The sequence below is a fragment of the Pan troglodytes genome, chromosome 21 (genome assembly GCF_028858775.2).
Source record: "Pan troglodytes isolate AG18354 chromosome 21, NHGRI_mPanTro3-v2.0_pri, whole genome shotgun sequence".
Lineage (NCBI taxonomy): Eukaryota > Metazoa > Chordata > Mammalia > Primates > Hominidae > Pan > Pan troglodytes.
The window spans coordinates 27,093,394-27,119,531 of NC_072419.2; the positions used below are offsets into that span (position 1 = coordinate 27,093,394).

The 26,138-nt window shown below is 36.0% G+C and overlaps 1 protein-coding gene across 20 annotated transcripts in view; it reads right to left on the reverse strand.

Moving 5' to 3' along the window:
• The window catches only part of RALGAPA2 (Ral GTPase activating protein catalytic subunit alpha 2), a 326,217-nt gene that overhangs the window by 175,706 nt on the left and 124,373 nt on the right, over positions 1-26,138 (reverse strand). For all 20 annotated transcript variants that reach the window (XR_010154291.1, XR_001712145.4, XM_063803184.1 and 17 more), the window contains 5 exons: positions 22,293-22,383; positions 20,479-20,655; positions 10,311-10,504; positions 9,284-9,382; positions 8,894-9,049 (listed from right to left, as the gene is read on the reverse strand). Coding sequence is in view for 18 of the 20 variants with exons in the window: in XM_063803184.1 (XP_063659254.1) it covers positions 8,894-9,049; positions 9,284-9,382; positions 10,311-10,504; positions 20,479-20,655; positions 22,293-22,383 (717 nt within the window). In the remaining 2 variants the exon portion in view is untranslated. The remainder of the gene's footprint in view (positions 1-8,893; positions 9,050-9,283; positions 9,383-10,310; positions 10,505-20,478; positions 20,656-22,292; positions 22,384-26,138) is intronic.

Sequence of the window (26,138 nt, forward strand, 5' to 3'; positions counted from 1 at the left end):
TTTGGGGCTAAATATACATAATTCATATTCATGTCTGATAACATTTACTTGAAAGAAAGTCTTTACACCTTTAAATCCAACAAAGGAAACCAAACAAAACTGTAGTTTCTGGCCTGTCAGGTAGATTTTTTTCTCTCTGGATCAGCCTCCATGCTATCATCTTACACTTTTTAAAGCTGTGAAACAAGTTCACTGCACATGTGTTAAACCTCATAACCGAAACCTCTGCCATCTGTTACCTCCTACATATTTTTACTTTCCTCATTGAGGTATAAGTGGGCTCTGTCTACAGATTAATGAAAATAATTATTGATTCTACAGCTATAAAAAAAAGAAAAAATATCTCACATTTATTTTTGGTGCAGTCATCTATCTGAAGTCTTTATGGCGATTGATAGCTGAATAAAGTTATAATAAAATTTTCATTGATAAATTTTGATGAATCTGTGGCTTGTCCATTCCCACAAAACCTTGTGGAAAACACTCGGAAGGCAGTGGATGCTACCTGATGGTGTAACATTAATTATATGACAGCTTCTATATTTTATCACTCTGAATTTGTACAATAAGCACAAACAGGAATTATGATTAACTTAACAATACATGTCAGGAGAGGACTGTCATCTCTCACCTGTCCTTATAAATATTATCCTTCAATCAAACCTAAGTCAAACTTGGAAGTTTTGTTTATTGCTACAGTAAACTCCCCTTATATTCAATAATATTTCATTAACTTGAATAAAGTAAATTCAGGTCAGAAGTTGTATTTTTAGAAAAATAAAAGGACTTGTTTTTAAGTGCTACATTACTTTCAGAAATACTTAGTAACAAATATATGTCTTGGCTAACAAAAACATCAATTACAGAGCCCTTTAGATGTCCCATTTTAATAATTATAAATACATTTACAATTTGCATACCAACTGCTTGAATTCCAACAGAATTAGAAAATATGTTCTCTTAAGTAGAGAGAAAATGTCCCTGGAAATCTTTCCTGCACATTTCTAATTCCTAACAGGCAAGAATTCTTTGGGGACACCCCTTGGTGTATCCTCGGATGCACCCATTTGGCCTGTCCTATGCTATAATGTCCAAGGTGAGGAAGGGTCATCAAGACATGAGTCGAAACTTACAGTCCCTTTATCCTATCATGCCCACATGTCTTCTCAATTCATCTTCTTGCCTTTCTGAACCAACATTTGCCTTGACAGATAATGGGAATCGTGCCAGGACACTACTTTCTCAGGATGCTTACCAATCAGTACTACATCCTACCTCTCCAACATATTTCTCACACACAGACAAACACACACACACACACATGCACAAAACACATATGTGCATATATATACAAAATATATACACATATAATGAATTATACACATAGACACACACACACAAACCCCATCTGTGCCTCAGTCCTTGTTAGCCCTCATTACCTTGCCCCTGGGCTATTACAATAATTTCCTTTCTGTGCTTGTTGTCATCATTCTTTCATGATTATAATTCACCCCCACTTTATCACTGTGGTTTAAGCTTCTTAAAATGCTCTTGTGGTCATGTGGAGTATCATGCTCAAAAACCTTCAACAGCTCCCCACTGTCCATGGGATGAAAACTACTTTGAATCAAGGCTCTCTACAGTGCTGCCTGGATTCATGACCATATAGTATTTCTATGCATATATCTGGCATTAAATCAAAGCCACTCTAGTCATTGTTCCTGAACACAGCCTGAAAAGTTCTGTATCTTTGATGTGAAACTCCATCATGCTTCTTGTCCTGCTATTTAAATCCTATCCATCCTTGAAAGTCCTACTAAATCCCCTCTCCTTTGTGAGCTGCTTTCAAATCAACTTAGCTAAAAGGATATTCAACAGTTCAATTTTCATAACATGTATATCACTACTTATTTGGTCTTCTGCACAAGTTGATGGTTAGTACAGATACTTGTTTATGCATCTCACACTCTCATAACCTGACTAGGTCTTTACCATGGCAGGAAAAAATATTCAACATAAAAAGATCATTGAACTTTGTGCCACATTTAGGAAGGAGTGATGTGACCCTAATAATAAAATGCCTAAAAATAAATCAGAGGATCTAAGAATGCTTAATGGGAAAGGGTCTGAGAGGCTCTCTAGCCCAATTCATTCCCTTGACTACTTGTGGATAGGTGAGGGCCCCATGGCCAGTGAGTGACAAAGCTGAGTCTAGCTCTAAGGTATTTTAGTTCCCAGTATCAGGCCTGCCATCCATGAGAGTCATATGTTATTCTTGAAAGTCAATATATTCTGAAGCCATCTTATATCCTGAATTCTTGGAAGTACATTTTCCAATTCTTAAAAACCTTAGGAATAAGGCCCCACATTAGTCCTATTTTTACTTGTTGTATAAACCTATAGTTTTTTAAAAACTGTTTTTAAATGAAGCTTTAACAAAGTTAGCCTTCTAAAGGTCTAAAGTTCCTCTACTGATACACATCAAAGTTATTATTTCATCCTCGGAACATCAGTTAGATCTTTAAATTCACAAATAAGTACTTTATCTGCTAGTGTTGAGTTAAAATCCTATAAATTAAAACCTTGGTAAAATCACTTGCTGTACAGAATGAGCACTTTAGAGACATGTATTAAAATTATTTCAAAGGATTTGAGATAAACAAGGCCTCCAATTTGCCATCCTAATTCTTTACCTTTCCTGGAACTGAATACTCACTTATGTTTCACCTTAAATATAATTTGAAATTTATGTTTATCTAACATATATGGTTCCATAGTAACAAGTCTAAATTTTCAGCAAAGAACAATTCTTTGTCTGAGAAAAGGTGATGCAATTATTACATATGACTGCATGATACAGGCTGTCTGGGGTTATTAAAAGAGTCAGGTATGGCCAATTTACAAGTATCACCCCTGCACCTTGCTTTCAAAGCTCACTGCTGAGTCTTAATGCTCACTGAGGGGCCTCATGGGATCTTTTTACAAATGACTGTTTATTATTATATTATTCCATCATATACCTCATGAGAGGGGGTTGTAACACCCGTTAAGAAAATCATGAACTACTTTGACTTCTGTGATAGAATACTGCTCTATATATGATGTTTAAAATTATGGTTTTTTTTAACATTGATGTGACAAAAGGTTCATAAAAATGTGGAGTTAAATGAAAGCAAAATGTTCCTACAAGCTAAATATTATTGCCTACAAAATAAGTGGCTAAAATTTTAAAAATACAAAAATTAAATTAATGCTCAAGTGCATTCAGCAACTGAAATATGAACCAGTGTTGATCATGTATTGCCAGTGACCAGCACAGCACTTTGCAGAGCAGTTACTGGCTGAGCCAGGGTCTTACTTGCAGGCAAGAGAATCCACTGTTTTGAGATTAAGAAGAAAGAGACTTCTATGAGGGTGTTAGATGGTTTGCAGAATGTCTAGAAGTGCCAGGGAACCAATCACAAATCTCCACAGCCAGGAAAAAGCTGCTAAGCAGGAACACCCAGCCACATCACAAGGCTGTTCCAGCAGAGCCCACTGTCTGCTCATCTCAACAGTGATGGTGGTGCCGGAGCAGAACCTCCATGACAGGAGGACCCAGCTCCCCCTGTGCTGCTGCCCATCACTCCCCACATCTACCTTCAAGTGCCATGTTGGCTGGTGTCTCTGCTGGACAGAACCTGGGTCAATGCCAACCCAGCTGCAAGGAGTCTGGGACATGCAGTGTTCAGCTTTCTAGCTTTCCTTGTACAGAGGCTCATTGGGTGGGGTGAAAAGTGAGGGAAAGTGAGCCGATAGCCATGGACACAAAAGAAGCATTTCTGGATCATAAGCATACATGGGTAAAACAAATGTATCAATCGGTATGTCTGTCTATAGCACAGGGAGTGGTTATTTCTCCACACGTTGTAAAATTCCACAATGCCTAGTTATGTTTTTTAGTCAAATCATTATGTTCAAAGTAAGAAAATGTATATGGAGAAAGAAAAAAAATCAACACTTTAAGATATCAGAAATAAATGATGGTGTTGCTGTTCTTCTCCTTACCCTTAATATTATTACAAGAGCTCATGCTTACTGAGGGATCATATCCATGATCCAGACTGAATGCATTACATGTTTTTACCTCTTTCAAGTCTTCGAACAACCCTCTGAGGTAGGCACTATTATTATCCTCATTCGATAGATAAGGGAGCCAGAGCACAGCAAACCCAAATGATTTGGCTAATAAGTAACAAAGCCAAGACAGGAAATCAGACAAGCTGACTTGAGGTCCATGCTCTTAACCAATACACTTTATCACACTCTATTACACTAGATCTTAACTTTATGCTGTTATGATCCAAATATGTTACTTCAGGGCAGAACAACAAACACTTCTGCATTGGAGAGAGGCCTCATGCTTTTTTGGTGCATTATAAAACACAATATTATAGATGAAAATGACAAAGACCCACATTTCCCAAAATGTCTATATGCATATTTGCAACAATAATTTTACATTAATGTAGGCTTTGCATTTAAAAGAGAATTTAACTTTGATGTATAACAGACAAATTACATTAAGACATTAAATCTGTAAGTCATTGTTAAAAAATAGCTCACTTATTTTAAGCAAAGAAAACCTTCCAGTCTCTGATACATGTTCTTACAAACATGAAAATAAAATTCCTTTCCTCAACTGTCCTTTTCCATTTCACACATATTGATCTTTCCATCTGTTTTAAATAATCATGAAATTAATAGAAACTCTTTTTAATAAATCCAAATCATAGGTTCTTTCATGTCAAACTATTTTGGGGAATTCTGATGTGAAAAAGCTGCTTAAGTGTTAGGAAAAACTGAGAACAACAAGAAACAGCTTTAGAAGAGAAATTGAAGGATGATGAAGAACTGAGAAGGCAACTGTGGAAAGGTCTTTCCAGGTTGGGGCAGGGTAGTTTAATAAGGAGGATTCTGAAGTGGAGTAGGACCAAGGGCAGAGCCCAGGCAAAATAAAACGGAAGGGAGAAACAACATCAAGGCTGTTGGACCAATACGCTTGCTGTGAATCAATAAAAGAAAACATACCTGGTGGAATAAGCCAGGCCTGTATGTGAATTCTAACAGGCTTTTTAGCCTGTGGCACTGGGCAAAAGTTTTAGATATTTTTTTGAAGTTTCATTATTTATAAAATGGGCCTCAGGGGCCTGGGTACTATGGCTCACACCTGTAATCCCAGCATTTTGGAAGGCCAAGACGGGAGGACTGCTTGAGCCCAGTGAGCTATGATTGTGTCACTGCGCTCCAGCCTGGGCAATGGAGCGATACCCCATCTCTAAAAAAAAAAAGCAATAATAAAATAAAATAAAATAAAATAGGCCATGGTATTTATTGAATTGAATTGCAGAGAAGATTCAATGGTACAACATCACGCAGTACCCAGCACAGAGTCCAGCACTGTGAGTGCTGAAGAAATAAATACTCCTAAGCACCATCACCAGCCCACCCTCAGACACAAAGCAGCTGAGCAGAGGGAAGCGCACTGGGAGACTCCTTCACAGGCAGGCTGGGTAGCCCTGAAAGTCACGCCAAATTTTCTTCATAATTTATAGTTATTTTGGAACTGTTTATAATCCTAATTATTTTGTAAACCACTAACATCAATTTTTTAAAAAAATTCATTGTCAAGGAAAAAATAAAGCCATTTCAAACCATGTTTTCGATCACACCAATCAACCACGAACCCATGTTACATATGTACCGGGGGAAATACTACTTGATAAATTCATTGTGTTAGTATTACATAAGTTATTAGGATAACTGAAACTGGTTAAAAATACTAAAAACAGTTGCTTTGGAATGCACTACATTTTTCTGGCTGTTTGGTATATGTATTATTATTTTTTAAGATACAAATGGTCATGTCTGTTTACATAATAAATTTGCTATCATATTAGATGAAACTATAACTTTCCAGGATTGCCAGAGAACACAACTCATGAGACATCTACTTTACAAATTGTTTTTTAAACTAAAAAATGTCTTCAATTACTATGAACATCATTATGTTTGAAAATATTTTTTAGCATCTTATAACTTATTTAATTCAACACTTTATTGGTCACTACTGATATAATTTTGATACCTTCAGATTTAAGAAAGAACTTCATGAAACAACCAAGCCATACACAGCATAATGTTCAAAGGCCCATGAACCACAAAGCTGCGTCGTGCAGACAAGTGTGCCACCCAGAGGCAAAAGGAAGAAACCCACCTTGGATTTTATTTGTGAGACAAAACTGATAATGTTCAATTTTAAACAATTATTTATGATTATTTATTTAAAAACACAGGACATCTTTCATAAGGTTCTCTCTGCATAAATAAATCCTTTTGCTGCTAGGATACATAAAAGTGTGGCCCTTTGAGAATTCTCACAAAATCGAAAGAAGCCTTGAGATGGTAGCAGTCACAGGTACATAGTTTGTTAATTAAAAAATTGAATTTAACTGTATTCTCTACCATAAATGCTTTCTTTTCTTTTTATAATTAATATAACATGTGTTTCCAGAATTACATAAGTTCTGGAACAACCACTATGATCTATTTAGATGTGTGGATCAAAAGTTAAACTAATTACCAGAGACATTTCTTAACTTAAATGAAAAAAAGTTTCTTTCATTAGGTCTTCTGCGTAATTTTCATCTGGCAAAGGAATAAAGTTTACTTAGAGTAATTCTGTTTGGCAGACAGTCAGCGCTTCTAAAATATATAACAATAATTGTTAAGGTTAAAGAAAACAGTCAACTCTATTAAACTCACATAAAAATTCAAGCTTCTAACAGCCTAAACAATAGGCTGATTTTAAATAGAGATTTATGATATCCTCATTTCATCTTAGAAGTCTGAATGTTGGGATTACTGTTAGCATTGGACCATCTTTTAAGATTTATGTATTCCACTATGAACTATAAAAGATATTGAGCCTTAACTTAATTAAAAACATAATATGCACTAAGATGTAAAAACAATTTTAAGCACAAAATTTGGAAATTCTTTTGTCTATACTATAAAATTGTATTTCTTGAAAATGATTTATAAAATAATTTTTTTCAGGTTCTCAAATGTTATATAATATACTCTTATTTCATCTCATTTTACTGTTTCATTTCCACATCAACACATCTTAAAACAGAAAGACAATTCTAAACTCATTTATGTGACTTTCTAAAAAACTCATTCTAAGGAACATTGTTTACTGCTAACTTACTTGTTTTTATAAAATGAGAAGGATCTATAGTTGATTATTATTTCCAAGTAAATTTTTTTTCCTGCAAAATATTAGCATAAGGCTTCTTTAAAGTAGGGTATTGTTAAGTAAACCTTCCTCTTTTGTTTCTTTCACTGAAGGAGTTCATTATTATCTGAGAGTTAATTGTCTTTTCTATACCCCATAATCCTCCACATACCCTGAGTTGCATCATTCTGTAAAAGATGCTTCCACTTGCAATGATGGCTGTAAAATATTTGAGCAGGGAGTACAAACAATTCTACTCTGTGTTCCTATTTCTACATTTATCTAGGAAATAAATGAGATTATGGGACTAAGCCAGCCTGCTACATGGATGTCCTCTATACACTGCTAAAATCACAATGAATATGACAGACTACTCACTAGGACAGTATGGTTATTATTTCATATAAGAGTTCAATGATTTTTAAAGCTCAAAGTAAGTATTGGGAAATACATACTGCAAACTATTTAAATTCAAGTACATTCTAAAGCAACAAAAAAAGTTTGCTTATCAGGAGAATAACTTCTTACATGTACCCTGGGGTATCAAAAGGTCTGTGTGTCTGCATCATACCTTCAACGAATACAAAAAATGCAGAAAGGACAGTTACTTGATAGTTAATAAATGATTCAAGTTCATTAATAAGTATTTACAATTTAAAGGGTAAATCTCAAACACTCCCTATACCTCTATATTGGTTAAGAAAACCTAGTAATAAAATGAAATGTCTTAAAATTTCTTGAATCTTTTCTATTCCTTTCTTTCCATCCCCAATGCTACCGGCTTAGTTCTTACCATTTTTTTAAAATCTGTATTAAACACTTCCTAATTATTCTCCATCTACAGGCCAATCTCTGATTCTATCCTACTATCACATTTTCAAATCCATCTTCCAAATGCAGTCCAGAATCTCTGTGAAGCATAAATCAATCACATCACTTGCCTGCTTGATATCCCAAATCAAGTCAAGAATCCATGTGTCCCTATCCGTAATCTCCCTCAACTGGCAGAAGTCTTCCCAAGGGAGGAAGGTCAGGGTCTGGCCACACCCTATCTCCCAAACCTAGGGCCTACAAGGAGGAAGAGGTAGCTAGTGGCTCCTTGGGCCCTTCTGTTCTAACTTGAACCAAACTTAAATTGCATTGGGAGAAATTAAAATAACTCCTTATCAAGAAATGTGTGGACTCGTCTTCTATCTTACAGGTAAAGTCTTTCACAAAAACATCATAACTAATAAAACAACAATTTTCAAACATTTTTAAATGATCAGTACCACTTTCTTCAAACCACATTTAATGCAGAACCCAAACAAAAAGTGGTTATAATAGTATTTTGAGGTTGACAACACAGGCAGAGGTTAGATCATAGAGGCCATAGAATAAAATTAAAATTTGGTTGGCACAATGCAAATGCAAAGTCAGTGGGGAGAAGAAGCAGGGATGTGAAACCTGATTTACATTTTTGAAAGACCATTGTGCTTGCTGTGTGTAAAAGAGTTGAAACTACTGAGAAATTCAACACTTCTGATGTATTTTCATAAATATTACTAATGTCTTTAAAGAGTGATACGCTATTTCCAATTAATGGGCAATCACAATAAAGGAGTCGCAGAATACCTGATCCTCGCTGGTTAATCCCAGGTGCATCACAAGGTAAAAATGCACCAGGAAATCTGAGTTTGGCAGAACGTCCTGGCGTCTGGTCATCATGGCACAGATCAGCCTGTAGGCTTGTAGTTTGCCTTCCTTATATTCATTTGGCAGTGTCGCCGCCTGTCAAGGAGATGATGTTTCCAGATTAAATCAAGCCCAGGTGCAGAGTATTTCAACATTTCATTTACTTCTCAGTTTTCCTTAAGAGTTGTTTATGGACATGTGGGATGCAGTGACTTTAGTAAGACCCAGCCTGTCTTCAAAACATGCAGTCTTGGGCAATTACATTTTTCAAACTCAATTTCAGAAAGGAAGAGGAAATCGCAATAAAGGAATAAACACATATCCACTTGCCTTAAATAGCCATGATGCAAACATTCTGAGTGGTGGGATCAAAACTGGAGGAGATGGAGAAGACTGGTTATCCAGGCTTATTGCTAGATTATCCCGTATCTAATTCACAAAGAGGAGAATTTTAGGGTAGGTAACATTACGTTTATCCCAACAGTATTTCAACAGTCTTCTGTGACCATATAGCTGCTTTCAGTTAATTTCTATAAGTGAAAACCTGTAATATTTACAAGTTTCTCTTTTATTGTGAGATTATCCTTTTGAATTACATGTTTGGCTTACTGTATGTGGTTTTAGATTTATATACAAAACAAAGGCATTGTTTTTCCTTGAACGTTAATGGCTGGGGAGGTCCTGAATTCCAAACGATAAGTAACATTTTAATGAGTTATACTGAACAAACATGAACCATGTTTTTGAAAAAAAAATTTAATAACATGTGAATGTCAGAACCCAAACAAAAATCAGAATAAAAATTGTATGTACTACTCAGGAGGCTAAAGCAGGAAAATTGCTCGAACCCAGGAGGCAGAGGGTTGCAGTGAGCCAAGATGGCGCCACTGCACTCCAGCCTGGGCGACAGGGCAAGCAAGACTCCATTTCAAAAAAAAAAAAAAAATTATATGTACTCTAAGATTCTACTTTCATAAAAAGAAAGAAGACTATATATTAATATTGGCTATTTCTATGAATACTGATGTTAATTTTCTTCTTTGTATTTTTCTACATTTTTCAAATTGTATACAATACAACCAGTATCACTTTTATAAAGAGAGTAACTAGAATGACTTAACATCCTGTATTTAATATCCTATAGCAATATTCTACTTTTGCACTAAATGAAATAACTTTTGCATTTATAAAATAGTCATGTTATATATGATTATTCTTTGATAATCAAATGGACTTTGTCTAAATGTACCATTTGTGTTTCAGAATATGTTCAGTAGTTAACTGAAACACAGTTTTTACATTAAATGATAAGACCATTTTCCTGGATTAGAATAAAAAGTAACATAGAAGGACTTACCTTTGCTAGTTTGTACCAGAGTTCATAGAGATAGCAGAAAACTCTGGCATGGATCTTGGGTGACTGGATGTTATTCACATCTCCGAGGATCCCCAAGACCCTTCGCCATAACACAGCAGCAGAGTCTGGGTGCCAACCAGTGAGGCTCCCCCCGGCGATTATACTACAGTCATCTGTGAGGCACTCGCTGCTATCTATGCAGAAAAACATGTCTGTTAACCCTGTAAACAATCTTGATTTCATCATACCTTTTTTCTTTAAGGCAAATTACCTTAGGTATTCAAAGTAAAATAATTAAGGCAAAAAATGTGAAACAGCTGAGAATTTAAAAGGAGAGAAAAGCAGGATCAAGGAAGAAAGGTCAAATGATTTTGCTTCTTCAAACTAAAAGAGCAACAAGCTAAGACATGACATAACAGTTCCTGGAGACCCTGTGGTGGGTTTTATAGATCAGGGGAGAGGAAGAGGGAGACCCTTGAGCAGGATGGGTGGGAAACAGTGCCATGGAAATGGGTGGCCAGGGAAGCCTCAATGCTGGAGTAACATCTGCGGTGGTTGTTGTTAGGTCAGGTTCATGGGGGTGAAATGTGCATACAAGAAATTTCCATCCCTTTCAGGTTTAAGGAGTTTTAAGGAATGTATACGTTCATGCAACTGTTGCCATAAACTGCCACCATAATTGAAATATGGAGGATCTCATCACTCCAAAAAGTGCCCCTTCATAATTGGTCCCCTTCCTCTATTCTCAGCCTCTTGCAACTACTGCTTTGTTCTCTGTTCCTATAGTTTTGCCTTTTCCAGAATGTCACATGAATGAAATTCTACAGTTTGTAGCCTGTCTGGTTTCTTTCACTCAGCAAAATGCATTTGAGATTCATCTGTACAGTTGTGGGTATCAGTTGTCTCTTCTTATTACTGATTAATATTCTATTTTACAGATGTGTCATAGTTTATCCATTCACCTGTAGATATTTAGATTTGTTCCTGTTTTTGGCAATTATGAATACAGTTGCCATAAACATTCATGTACAAGCTTTTGTGTTAACATGTTTACATTTCTCTTAAGTAAATATCTAGGAGTGAGATTCCTGGGTCCAGTCATAAGTGTATGCTTAATAAACATTAAACTGAAGAAAGAAACTGTCAAACTGTTGTCCAAAGTGCTGTTACGGTTTGCACTCCTGCAAGCAAAGTATGAGAGAGTTCCACTTGTTCTACATCCTTGCTAGAACTTGATACTGTTGGTTTTTAAAATTTTAACCATTCTTATAGGCATGCAGCAGTATCTCACTGAGGTTTTCATTTGCAGTTCTCCAGTGACTAAAGATTTTAAGCATGCAGTGATATGTGACTCGAACTTGAAGACAATGTGCAAATGGGCTGTGCAGCTCTGTGGGGAAGAGTCAGTTAGGGAGAAGAGCTAGAGCAAAGGCTGTGAGATAGGAGTGTGCTAACAAGTTCAAGGCATAGAATGTCTTTGTAATATATATTTAATTATGAAATATGAAACTGTGCATTGAAACAAATAGTTAATGAAGAATTTAATGATTTACATGTATATCTAATTTTATCAATTAAGTTATAGAATTTTGTTCTTTGGATACCTGTTGCTTTAGTATGAGTAAAGGCTAGAAGACTGATTTGAGTACGTCTCCAGCTTCCTAAAATAAGCCTTTGAATTTTTAGAGTAAACAGAAAAGCAGCCAAAGACACACGGGCACCACTTAAAGAATGATGTATTATAACAAAAAAATTTATTTCATAGTATGTATGTAATAATCAACAGAGGCAAGCATTTTAACTGCACATTGTATTTTCTCATTCTTCATCCTTTTGACTTCATTGCAGCATTTAACGCTTCTTCTCAGGCCCTTTTTAGACAATTCTGTCTCTATTTGCTTCCATGACCAAGCACATTCCTCTAATCTCTCGCAGCTCAGTTTTTAAATTCTGGATTCCACATCTCCAACCTGCAGCCTTTGCACAAAGTTCAGTCTCTGTTCTCATGTGTCATAGCCTCAGCCCCCATGTGTTCTATCCCTCTTCTCAACTGGCTTGGTGCTTGAGTAGGCCACCAAAGACTTCCATGTTGTTTAATGTAGTGCTCAATGTCCAGTCCTCAGCAGCATTTGATTCAGGTAATCATGTCTCCTTTCTGAAATGCTTCAACCATTTGACCCCCAGGTATGACTCTCACCTGGTCTTCTTCTTTTGCTGGTGCTTCTTCATCTCACAGACTGTGGACACTGAAGAGCCCTGGAGCTTTTGTCTTCTCTATCTATACTCATGCCCCTCTTAATCTCATAAGATTTATATACTCACAGCTCTACATGCCCATTTCTGGCCTGGATTTCTTTCCTCAAGTTTAAACTCATTTCTCCAACAACATATTTGACAGCTCTACATGCTCAGGACTGAACTGAAGCAGAAACCATAAGCAGGCATGGTCTTTGGTCAGTTCCACTGTGTTCCTGAAGAACCTCAGATATATGTATGTTGAGTTTTTTTTTTTTTTTCCTGGAATTCAAAAGACTCTCTCCTGCTCAAAGAGTATGAAAACTCTCCTTTAATCCCTCTGTTTTCAAGACAGTATCTCTGCACTCAGACGTGTTGGTGACTCCAAGCCAGAACCCGCCTAACTTACTTTCACCATTTTCTAGGGTGAAAAAGCAGTGGCCAGTGGCAACAGAGCTCTAACTAGTTCTTAAACAGACTTACAGTCTTCCTGTTTTTAGCCCCATCATCACCTCCTACTTTTGTAGCTACCTGGTATGGGAAATTTTCTAACCCTTTTAGAGAACCCGCGTTAATTTAAGTCAGGTTGTTTCTTGGCTTCCCCTATTACTGACACAGGATTTAATATTCTCAGGTCTGCCAATTAATTTACCACAGGCCACCTGTTCTGCAACTTCAAGAAGTTGGTTGCTACTGTCTTTCTCCTGCCATCTTTGTCCTTGTGGATTTATGTCTTATTTAATATAAATCCTTTCAATGTGGCTTAAGTACGGTTTGGAGAATAAGTGGGGCTATTTGTGTTTGTTCACTCTACTGTCTTTAATAATATGCATTATTATAATTTATAATGTCTTTGTTACTCATTTCTCTTGCTTATTTTTAAAAGCCACTTATTTTATAATTTTTGTTGTTGGCTTTAATGCATTTATATTTGGTAATTTTTTCCTGAATTAGTCTTTTTAAAATAAAATTTATTTTTTAAGAACAATTTTGGATTTATAAAAAATTGTGACAATAATATAGAGTTTCCATATACTCCATATCTAATTTCTCCACTATTAACATCTTATATTCGAATGGAATATTTATTACAACAAACCAATACTAAAAGATTATTATAAAGTCTACACTTCATTGAGATTTCCTTAGTTTTTAGGTAATTCTTTTTTCTGTTCCAGGATCTCATCCAGGATATCACATAACAAATAGCTGTCATGTCTCCATAGCCTCCTTTTGACTGTGAGTTTTCTTAAAACTTTGTTTTTGATGACCTTCATGGTTTTTAAGGAGTACTGGGGCTTTATAGATTGTTCCTCAATTGGAATCTATTGGATATCTTTCTCATAGGCTTTTCTTTTGCATTCCTGGAATGAACTTCTCTTAGCCCTGATGTATGATATTTTTCCAACATTCTTCAATCTCATTTATTATTGCTTTATTTAGAATTTTTTGCTTATATGTTTATAAGTGAGATGGTCTCTAATTACGTTTTTTTCATACTGACCTTGTGTGGTTTGTTTCAAGGTAACATAAGGTAGATAACAGAAGTGAGTTTCTTTCTCTTTCTACGGAATGGGATGAAAAAGGTAAAGTTTCTCTTTTACGTGAAGGTTTAGTAAAGCTAGAAATTATCCTTTATTTTTATAGATCTATTTGAATAGCATACTGTATTATTTTAAAAATTTATATTGGTTTCGTAGTTGTTCCCTTTTCACCTCCAACATTTTTTCTTGATCAATCTTGCCTGTTTGTCTATTTTTATTAGTGTTTTTAAAGAACAATTTTTAGTTGTCTTCTAACTATTATTTGCTTTCTAGTACATGCATGTATGCTCTCAGCTTTATTAGTTCCTTTTTTATTAACATGTATGTTATTGTTATTCTTTTCCTAATTTTTGAATAGAACACATTGTGTTAATTTATTAACATAATTATTCCCAAAGTTCTCTTCTTCACCCCATACAAATAAAGCCGGACTGATTTCTAGGCAATTATCAGTCCCCACTGAGTGTCATCTTGAGTGTATATGTTGTTGGCATTTTTAAGGCCTAATCAAAGAAACTGAAGCACAATCTCTGGATCTGAGGAACTCAAGTAGAGGAATGACAAGGGCAACAAAAGGCAAGAAAAAAATGAAACTGAAAAGGAGCCAGGGCAGGTCCAAAAATGGCTGCTCACTATAATAAGCTATGCTTATTAAATTAGTGATGGAAAGATCCCAAGACACACACAAAAAAAGATGTAATAATGATGGCACATGGTGTCTTGGAAAGGCCTTCCCAAACACAGAAGCACTGTTCCTTCTTAGAGGAAAACAGACCTGTAGTTCCCACAAGAGTATCATATACTCAACTCAGGAGACACATCAAAATGTGCAAATATCATCCAAACTGTAATTCCTACACACTGTGCCTGAAAGGCAGAGTGCAAAAAACCTAATTATGGGCGTTCTGGGTTCTCTGACTTTTATAAAACCTCGGAAGAAAGACTCATCACCCTAATTCTGTAAAGTAAGTACAATATCAGGCATCTGTTAGTCTGAAAAGGTATGCTGAAGCATCAATAAATGCTTATGAATCAACATGAGCCCCCAAGAGAACAAGAAGCATAATATGGCATTTATTTTTCTCATAAAGGATGTCATGGCATTTTTCAATCCCTTGAGGAGAAAAAAAAAGTAAGGGGATTAGATAATTTACAGCTTTGTTTCATCGCTGGTTAAACCTTCACTCCAAAAATGTAGCTATCCAAAACAGAGATTGGTCCCCAGCATCCCAATCACACTGGAGATTTGCTTGAGTAACCACTCCAAGTACATGTAGACAGATACCTCATCATCACCTGCACCTCTTTTCAACCTGCCAACGAATATGCCCTTACTTATGAAAGAATCCCACATAGAAAATCTGCTTCAGTACTGCTTTACACTCAGAAAAATTCATGCCTCAGTGATAAAATCCTAGGCAACATCCTCCATAAAATTATCAAGGTATGCTGACTTCTTTAGGAGTTTCTGAGATGCCTGTATGAGTTTCCTCAGTATTACTATGAACAAAAATGTTAATGAGTTCAAATGTTTTGCCCAAAATTACTCTGCTGGTGGCATAAGTGACAGAAGAGATGCTGACATTTTACATGTAGAGGGTTCCTCAGTGAAGGAGCACTTAATTAAAAATGGGAATTTAAGAGACTTCAGACAATTTCATGTTCACCCTAAAAATACCCAATATTTATTTTATTTTATTTTTCATTAGCAGCCTAGTATGCTAGCTTGCTATCTTTTTGTTTTATTACTACTTAATGCTATATGGGTGTTTAAAATTTTTTTATTAAAGTGAAAACTCTTACAAGCATAATTGTATCATCTTTCTCCAAACACATAAATAATTTTTACAAAGAGATCTAAAAGTTTAGAACTTTGCAAATATAGAAAGGATTTCAGCCACAAAATAAGTCTTGGTAGTTGGCAAAATAAGCATTTAAGGCCAAATGGTGATTTAATATGGCTGCAATTTTATATAAGCTAGGCACAGTGTTAAAGAAATGCAGCCTCAGTCTCTGAAAAAAATTTTCCTTTTGATTTGAAAACTAAACATAAAAAACAAACTCAAAGGCCTGAGTGAAACAACTTAATTCTAGAGCCAGAAAATTCAGGCCTGGCCTGGATGTCAATGATCAAGTGGAGAAACAGTAAGATGGCATCCTGCTCCCACCAGCGCAGCCTGGCTCTCCTCTCCTTCTTCCACTCCTTTTCAAGGATGTCCACTGCTCACTGCAAAGATTTTAGAAGGTGAGCTACCAATGCCCCAGTAGCTATCATTATTATTTTTCTTTCTAATATTTCATGACTTCGAAACACATAAAAGTCTGGTGGAAATGCCAAAAATATAGGTGATGACAGAGAATGCTGACAAAGCATTCTTGGAAAAACAATTTTAGTGGCAGGTAACAGGAGCTGTAATTCATATTCACAGCCATAATTAAAAGCAGAAGTGGCAAAAAAATTTCTGTAACATTTGGATGCAAGACTGTGATAACCACACTAAATAAAAGAGATTTTGAAATTGTCTTATATATTATTTCTAAAAAATTAAAATTTAATTGCTCTTTTCAGCTATATAAAACAACAGCTTGCAGCTTAAAGTGTATTTGTTCGCTGATTCAAGTATTTATTGAATGCTTCTCGCCTGTCCTGCAATATTCTCGGAAGCAAGAATCAGCTGTGCACATAGCAGACAACAGGAGTCCCCCTCCTGGAGTCTGCATTCCAGTAGAGAAAGACCTTGGAACCTCCCAACTAAACCAAGATGCTAGATAACATTTCTCACCAAACCTTACTTTAAAAGTTATCACTGAGCTAACAAGAACATGGAAAGAAAAGAGCAACAAAGCTGGCTTTTTCCCTTTGTGGTTCTGCTAAACCACAGAATTCTTAAAAGTTTCTCTGGTAATGCAGTTTTCATTTTGCTGAGGTTGAATTACTGACACTTTTTTTATGGTTAGCTATTTTTTTTTTAAATCATAGAACCTTTTAAAAAAGACGTTTTCTTCCAAAAGTTTTTAAATTTTCCTTTTCACATTTATGTACTTTATCCCTCTGAAACTGACTTTGGACATGGCGTGAGGTAGGAATTCTATTTCATTTTTTTCCATATGGCTAAGTACTTGTCCCACAGAAATTTGTTGAACAATACATTGTTTCCTTGTCAGACCTGACAAGCCACATATATCATATATCATGATTCCATGTCTGTGTGCACTCAGTGCTATATTTTATCTTCTGTTCCATCCGTCTATTTGTCTATCTCTATGATTACAACTTTAAGTAAATGTCATAGAATTTATCACATTATTTGTGACTATTAGGATAAATGTTGTGTCTTCTGTCCTTTTTATAAGCTCTTAAAAACTATAGTGGCTTATGACTTATTCATCTTTTTATTTCTCAGAGCATCTAAATCAGTATTTCTAGACTATAAGCTTATTTGTTAAATAAGGGATGAGGTAAATGACAATACTGATTCTTAGCTGTAGACTCATAAATGTCCCCCTCCCCTGACTATTTCAACAGAACTAAATGTATGCATGTCTTAAGTACATTTTCTTATTTTCTGTCTTCTCAATGCTCTGGCATTAGGGCCTCACTGATCAGGGAAGGACTGCCACTTCCAGGGTTAGCTAATTCCTAGAGATAGAAGTCTATTCACCAGGCAGCAGGTCTTTCACATGCAAACCTACCAATTCAAAATTCAGACCCTCCAACTACCTCCTTTCTCTAGTTCTCACATACTAAGTCAATATCCCCTGCCCTGTCATCCCAGGACTGGGTACCAGGAAACTAGAAACAGCCCGTATGCTCCAGAGCCCACTGAAGTCATTCATATTAGCAATCCTAAAACTGCATACCCTGCCTTGCCTTGCTATTTCCATAGAAATGACACTAAAAGCGGTTGCCCCATTTTGTTCCTTCTGCCTCCTGGTACTTCCCTGCATGACCCCTGTTTCCAGGGATCCGTGAGTATAAACTTCTTCCTCCATGACAATCATTTCCATGTCTGTATGTCTTACCACATCTGATTAAAACAAATCCCAGGTAAACTTTAAGACAATGCACAGTAAATTTAGCTGTTATTTTCAGCAAACATGATTTAATGAGAAAGCAAATATAAAAGTAAACAGTTTGCCAGTGATGAAGGAATTTAAGATTTTGGAGGCAGTTTATTATTCTAAGCATTTGATAACTGGTAGGATTATTCAATAAGAAACAAAGATATAATCAAATTGTTTCTCTTTGCATGTCCTAAAAATCAGGCTCATATGAGTTTTATTTTGAACATTTATGAAGAAATTGCTCTCTTAAGAACAGAAAGTTAAATTCAGAACTGTGATAATCCTTAAGCCTTATCACATTACAGTTTGTCCTTTTCACAGATGACAAGGTGAACTATTGAACTGCGTGTACTGATTCTCTATATTAGTATTTCAAAGAAGAAATGAGTATTTGGAGGAGTTAATCACAACATGGAGTGCATCATATAAAATTACCTCACAGAGGTTTATTAAATTGAGCTGTCCAATACATACCCTGAAATGGGATCAAAACTAATCTTTCCAAAGAACAGACAAAAGAAGTAATCACCTAATTTTCTTCCCTTTCAATAAAAATAATTAAAACTAGTCCATGTTTAAGTAAATTCAACCTACTGAAGCTTCAGTTTTGCCTCCTACAGTACCACAATGATGACTTTCTTTTGGATAATCTGTAAGGATTCTCAAGTAGGTCAAAGGGCTTTACAGTAATTTTAATTTTAACAGGAACACAGTGTAAAGGAGTAGACATAGCACTGCACGTTGAGTCAAAACATTTTGGAAGCCAGTTTCATCTCTGGAACTCACACTCCAGCTTGATAACAATTTCTCTGGGTCTCAATCTCCCCATCTCTAAAACAGACATGATAAGACTTGGCCTGCTTCCCATACAGAATCAAAGAGAATGCCTCAAAATTCTTTGTAAATGTTGAATCTCATATCAATGTATAGTATTATTAGTCAAAATCATTATTTAGTCTATAAAGAATTTTATTGAATACCACCTTCATATGTTAATTTTATGAAGTTTTAATGATATTCTATCAAGAATTTCCCAAATATCAGAGACGTTAGTTAAATTTTAAATCACAGTGAAAACCAGTTTGCTTGGTTTAAAAAAAAAAATCCATTTAAGGTCAAATTTTAGCCTTTATGTTAATCATTTTTAAATATTTTTGGCATTTTAATAACACTCTTAACATGTTACTTTGTGGTGGTTGTTTTCATACAAGATACCTGTGTGTGAACATGAATGTGCATCCATAAAAGTCTTGGCTCTAGTCAGCCTTTCCCGCACTGATTCCTCAGACCACGAGTCTCTCCTGACACTCCACAAAACAAAGCAAAACCAAACCCAGCTCCTCCATGGCCTCCCCGTTCTCATCAGCCTGGTCAAACAGGTGAGGGAACCTGACCTTTGAGGTTCACTTACCCAGTGTCACACAGTGTGTGTGTGTGTGTGTGTGTGTGTGTGTGTGTGTGTGTGTGTGTGTCTGTGTGTGTGTAGCTAAAACTGCAGACTACACCACACACAATATTTTGGGCACCTGACTTAGATGTTCACTCATTTATTCTTCCAACAGCCTTCATAAAGTACGGGCTATTATCCCAAATTTAAAGGCAAAGAAATAAAAGGACAGAGATTAAATAACTAGCTCAAGGCCACCCAGCAATTCCTCGGAGGTGCCTGGAAGCCGACCCAGAAAGTTTGGCTCTGAAGTCAAACAATCTGAGGTTTAAAAAGTTGCAAAAAATACAGAGTATGAAGTCATTTTTTTTAAGTTTAGAAACAAAACTAAATGATATATTGCTTGACACACACGGTAAAACTATAAAGAAATCAAGGAAATTAGTATAAAAACAAATTTGGACTAGGGTCCCAAGATAATGGGAGAAGGGGAGGGACTTGAGAAGGACCTCTAGGAGACCTCACTGGCTTGGGTGCCCTGCTAGTTCTTAAGTTGGGTAGTAGACTCACTCGTGTTCACTTCATTACTGTTCCCTGTAACTTACATACTGTATATGTTACAACTTACATTTTATGTATCAAAATACTTTATTTAAAAATTAATCAATAAGCTATCTAAACTCTTTGACTTATCCTGGATTTATAACATGTATGAGTTGGAAAAATCACTCTTCTTTCTAGCATAGAACAATTCAGTCAGGGATAGTAAAGGCTTGACATGAATACCATCACTTCCTCCTATGGTGGACAGTGGTCAGGAGCATGGCACACTTCCTCCTACAACTGTTTCAGAACCCTCTGTATACAAGACTCCAATGATTCACAACTGATCTCCCAGCTGTTTGCATTAGTGCCTCTTTTTCAAAATGCAATTTACCTGTTAAATTTGAAGCATCGGTGGGACTCAGTTGTAACCAATGACGGGCATCAGCATCAGCCACAACATCTGTGGGAGTATTCAGTTCTGGGTCTTCCTCACAGGTCTGCCATGGGCCCATGGACAGCTCTGCCTCATTGGTACAGCCCAGAGTTGTGTCACTGTTGGTACTTTCACCTGGTACAATGGAAGAACCAAAGTTTAAGATAAAAAATAGCTGAAAATCAGAATGTTCACAATTACTGATACGAAAGTAACTAAACAAACAGCAGACACAGTAGGAATCATTCATGTTCTTTGGCAGAACCTGCAGAACTTGAGAGGAGCTCAAAAAGTGCCCATGTGGGGCTCTTGGTCAAGAAAATGAATCTTCCAAATAAGGATATTAATAGCCATTATGAGCACCACTATGTATCATTCAAGTGGCACTCTTCAACGTGTCTTCACTCAGTACCCCCTACACCCAAACTACACCAAGTCCTAAAGTGTGCTGGGACTTACAAAATGAGGATGGGTGGAGGAAGAAGATAATAACTGATCCACCACAAATGCAAGTTTACTCTATCGGGTAGAAGAGTCTAAAGATGTTGTATGCCCCAAGCCTGACAGGTAGACGTAGACCTAGGGTGACTCATTCAGGGTCATCTGGGGATATAGTGTCCCAATACAACAGATTTTCTAGAACAGAAATTCTCCCCTTTAAACAGTAATAAGTTCTAATTTATCATAATATAATAAGGCTAGGCCACAAAGACTTATAGAACTATTTAGTCTGACATAAAATGAACCTAGACAGTTCTGCTTCTCAGAGTCTCCTGTCTACTTCATAACAACTTTATGCGTCTACATCTCTGTCTGCTCACCCTTCTGGCTGCTCTCTGTATCTACTCCTAACAGTCCCTTACTCTTGCTGTTTCTAATCTGCTGTCCTCTATTTACTCACAAAGAACTAAAAGTTGTCTCAGTAACCAGGTGACCAATGGTAGGTCCCAAACTTCATCTCCTAAAGAGCTCTAAGCTAGCAGGGTGAAGGTAGAACTCCTCTGCACCATCAAGAACTGTCCTGAACTTGAGGAGGTGTTTACTTTGCTACTCTGGCACCTGACTTCAGGAAAGCAGAGTACTAAGGCTGTATTTTACAATATATGATAATACGTCTCAGGATTCCAATCTCATTCCATTTCTAAGTATTTAACCCATTGACTTCAATGTACTTCTGATGCTTTTTGCTTCTAGCCTCTGGGAACTTTCTGGGGAAGATAATTTTTCTCTCCGGTCTATCTGCTCACTCATGCCATCAGTCTCTGATGTACCACTCACCTGGAGAAAGGTCCAGGGGTAGAAAGACAGGCCTCTCAAGGTACAGGTGAGTAGAACTGTTTTATTATATGTATGGATGAACCTTTTGTCAATCCTAGGATTCCAGGAATAAGAAGGTCCAATTTCACAACCATTTCTCTCAAATTGATAAGCTATTACTCAAGTTAGAAGGTAAAAAGTGGGAAGATGGCTTGAGCCCAGTCATTCAAAACCAGCCTGGGCAACATGGCAAAACCTCATCTCTATAAAAAATAGAAAAATCAGCCAAGCGCATTGACATGTGCCTGTAGTCCCAGCTACTCAGAAGGATTGGGTGGGAGGATCACCTGAGCCCAGGGAGGTTGAGGCTGCAGTGAGCCATGATTGTGCCAGAGCACTCCAGCCTGGGCGGAAGAGTGAGACTGAGTCTCTAATAATAATAATAATAAAATGTAAAAAGAAAATAGAACATATCAACTCTGTAGTTGGAGGAACAGACATTTCCCGGAACTTACTCTTCTGTCTTTCCCTACATTTTCCTTGTGTCTGCTGCAAATCATCTTTCAAATCCAATTCAGCAGGGCTGCTGCTTCTTCGAACTAAGATCTTCAGACAAAAAGAAATATTGCATTTACTACAGGAAAGTTTTCATTGTTATAAGACTTAAGTTTCTAGCCCAAATTTCTAAAGAAAAAGAAACAAATAATAATAATAGCTAAATAAATTGATGTTTTCCATTTGAAGGATATGTTTTCACAAATCACTATATTTAATTTTATGTTACTCAAGATCTGAAACTTTAATTTATATCCTCTACTTTGTCAACTTACATCCATCCAATTAAATTGATCTAAGAAGGAATGTTAAATTATATGGAAGGAATTTGTTTTAAAGTTCTATTTGTTCTTCTGGTCAGGCACACATATATTGTGAACACAATGCTCTAGGAGGCATAAGTTATGCACACAAATCATAAGTGTGCTGGTAGGGAAGGCGCAAACTCCACCCAGAGATCTAAAGGTCCATTCAGTGTCTTCCTAGTTAAGCATGCCACAGACTCTCCTGAGCATTGCTTAACCTTGTATTAAATTCACAGGATTAAAAAAAAATCAGGAGGAAATCTGCATCCTCTAATAAGTTATAATTTGCTTGGAGAGACAAAACATACACAAATTACACAAAATAATTATAATGTATATAAGCAAAATATGCAAATAAACTGCCTCTGAAGGGGATGCAGAATAAACTGTTGCCTTAATTGGCTCAGCTTTATAGGAGAGCTGTTCAAGACAGCAATGGACATGAAGTGGTAGAGGGAAGACAGGAGGGGATTCAAGGCAGGAAGTACTGGGTGGTAATCAGCAAGTTCTATGTACAGGAAGAGATGCTGGTTATACCAGGCCATGCAGGGCACCCAGGTGAAGAAGGACAAAAATAAGAAATGCAGACCTTCTAAAAAGACACAGCTGCCAGTGGGCCTTGAACCTTAGGTTCAAGTGGGGAACAAGATGTAGAGTTAAAAGAAAAAAAAGAATGCCCCAAAAATGTTGACCATGGCAAAACTGGAAAAAAAATTAAAAGAAAGAATAATTATTAAGCTAATAAAAAGCAAGCCATGAATAAAATATTTAGAAGATTTAGAGGATTAACACTATATGAAAAAACTATTACACAGCCTTAAAGAAGAATGATATATATCTAATGTGCTAAGAGGAAATATGCACAGAATATTTCCTTAGTTAAAAAACAGAATGTAGACTCTTCTGCTTCTAACTATATGAGAGACACAATACCTCCCAGCCATAGAACCAGATCCTAAATAAAACTTTAGTTGCAATTTGGGGCTCACAGGAAGTAAAAGAAACTTCCAAGAAATCTACCTTCAACCCTTAAAAGTGAGCAGAAACCAGGGCAGTGAAACGTGGCTATTGCAAGGGTAAATCCAATAGTACCACTGCCAGTGGCAAGAGGACGAAGACTCCAGGATTAAAGTAGCACTCCCCATGTGGTGCAAGAAACAAATGCAAACATGCTGTTGAAATGTCATCAATTTAGAAATCCACGTTTTCTGCAGATTAAGATCAGCCAGCTAGGAACCCATAATAAAACATCACCAAACACTAAAGAAAATAAATCACCATGTGTAAGAATCTCAGAAACAACAAATATCAGATTTAGATCCCCCAAGGATTTCAGATAATCAGATAAAAAATTCAGAATTGCAATTTGTAAACATTTTAAAGGAATAAAAGTTGGAATCACAAAAACAAGCAAGCAACAAAACATTATTAGAAATTACAAGATATGCTTGAAAAGTATAAACGTGAACTGTCAGAAATAAAAGGCATAATTGCTAAACTAAAAAATTCAGTGGAAATATTAACAGTAAAGATAAAGTTACTGAACTGATGAAAGACAGAGCTGATAAAATTATCCAGGAAACACCGAGCCAATGAGAATAGAAAATATAAAAAACATTTAAGAGACAAGGAAGACAGAATGGGAAAGTCTAATATATTTCCACCCAGAATTCCAGGAGGAAAGCAAAGAGAGAATATAAAAGAGGCAATATTTGTGTTCTTTTTTTTAAAACCCCAGTGTCCCATGTAACAGGTGGAGATACCACTGTACCAATGAGGAAAAAATGAGACAATATATGCAGAAATGTTACCAAGAATTTTCCAGAAATGACAGAAGACAAGCACTTACAGATGCATGGCACATAGCATATACCAAAAAGAACAAACATACGAACCAAAAGATTCCTGCACCTAAATATACTATAGTGAAATGGAAGGAAAAGGACAAACAAAAACAGCAAGGAACAATAACCAGACAGGACCGGATGGACAGAAGACTTCTCAGCAACAAAGAAAGACAAAAGATTATGGAAAAATAACTTCCGTTAGAAGGAAAAGGGAGAAAGAGGTGGGAAAACTATAGTAACTGAGATGTTGTACTGTCCGAAAGATAAAGTAACCAAGAATCAAGATAAGAAACACCAAAAGGAGGCCTTACATATCTCAGAAATAGCACATATGAAAGAGAGGTGGCATTTCAGATGAATAAAGAAAAATTAATTCAATAAATGGGACCTGACACAAGTAGTTATCTATTCAGGAAAAAAAATGAAATTGGATCCCTACCTCACTCCATAAACAGGAATCAATTCCAAATAGATAAAAGACTTAAATTTGTAGAGCAAACCTGAAACATTTATAAATATAATATTTTTATTCCTGTGTAGTTGAGACTTTTAAAAAATTCCATAAAGCCTCAACAATAAAAATGATAATAGAGAATATCAAAATGAAGAACTTCTGTTCATCAAAAGATACCCTAGAGAAGGTAAAAATATAAACCATATATTGGAAGAAGATATTTGCTACAAACATAACCAAAATAGGATCAGTATTCATACCATACAAAGAGCTAGTAAATATAAATAAAGAGAAAAAGACAAAAAATAGAAAAACAACAAAGGACATCAGCAGGCATTTCACAGATGAAACAAAAATGGCCAATATACATATGGGAAGATTTTTAACCTTATTAGTAGTCTAAGAAATGCAAAATAAGACATCTTATTTTCATTCAGTTGACCAATAAAAATGAAAAAATCTGATAATAGAAAGTGTTGGCAAGAATGAAGATGAATGGGAGCTCTACACAATGCTGGCAAAAATATGAGTGATGCAACCACTTTAGAGAACAGGGGTTATCTTGTAAAGAAATTATTTTATTCTATAAGTCATTAATTCCATTCCTAGATAGCCATCATAGAGAAAACATTAAACATGCAGATGCTAAAACACATACAAGAATGTACATGGCTACAGTTTTCACAAAAACAAAAAGCTGGAAACAATCTAAATGTCAACCAACAAGAGAATGAAAAAATAAATTGTGGTCTACTTATAGTGGAATACCACATCATAGAAAACTTGATGAACTATTGCTACATGGCACAATGTGAATAAATCTTAAAAATATGTAACTGAGTAAACAAAGCAACAATACTTTATTAAAAAATTCAAAAGTAAGGACAACTAAAGAACATCCTGTTTAGAGATACATAGTTATATAGCAAAACTACAGAGCAAAGCAAGGGGATGATGAACACAAAGCCAAGATAAGGCCCCTCTCTGAGGGGAGATAGCAGAGAGAGGGAACAAGGAAGGAGTGTAGAAGCCAAAATGATCTGAAGCTCATGGTGGGTTTCTGGGTATTTATTTCATTGCTGAAAACAGAATATACAAATGTAAACTGGTACATGCCCTTTTTAAAAATAAAGAAAAAAGAAACATAACATGGGTTATTGTCCAGCGGGAGGGGAGCAAGGAGAGGCCTTCCCTTTTTTA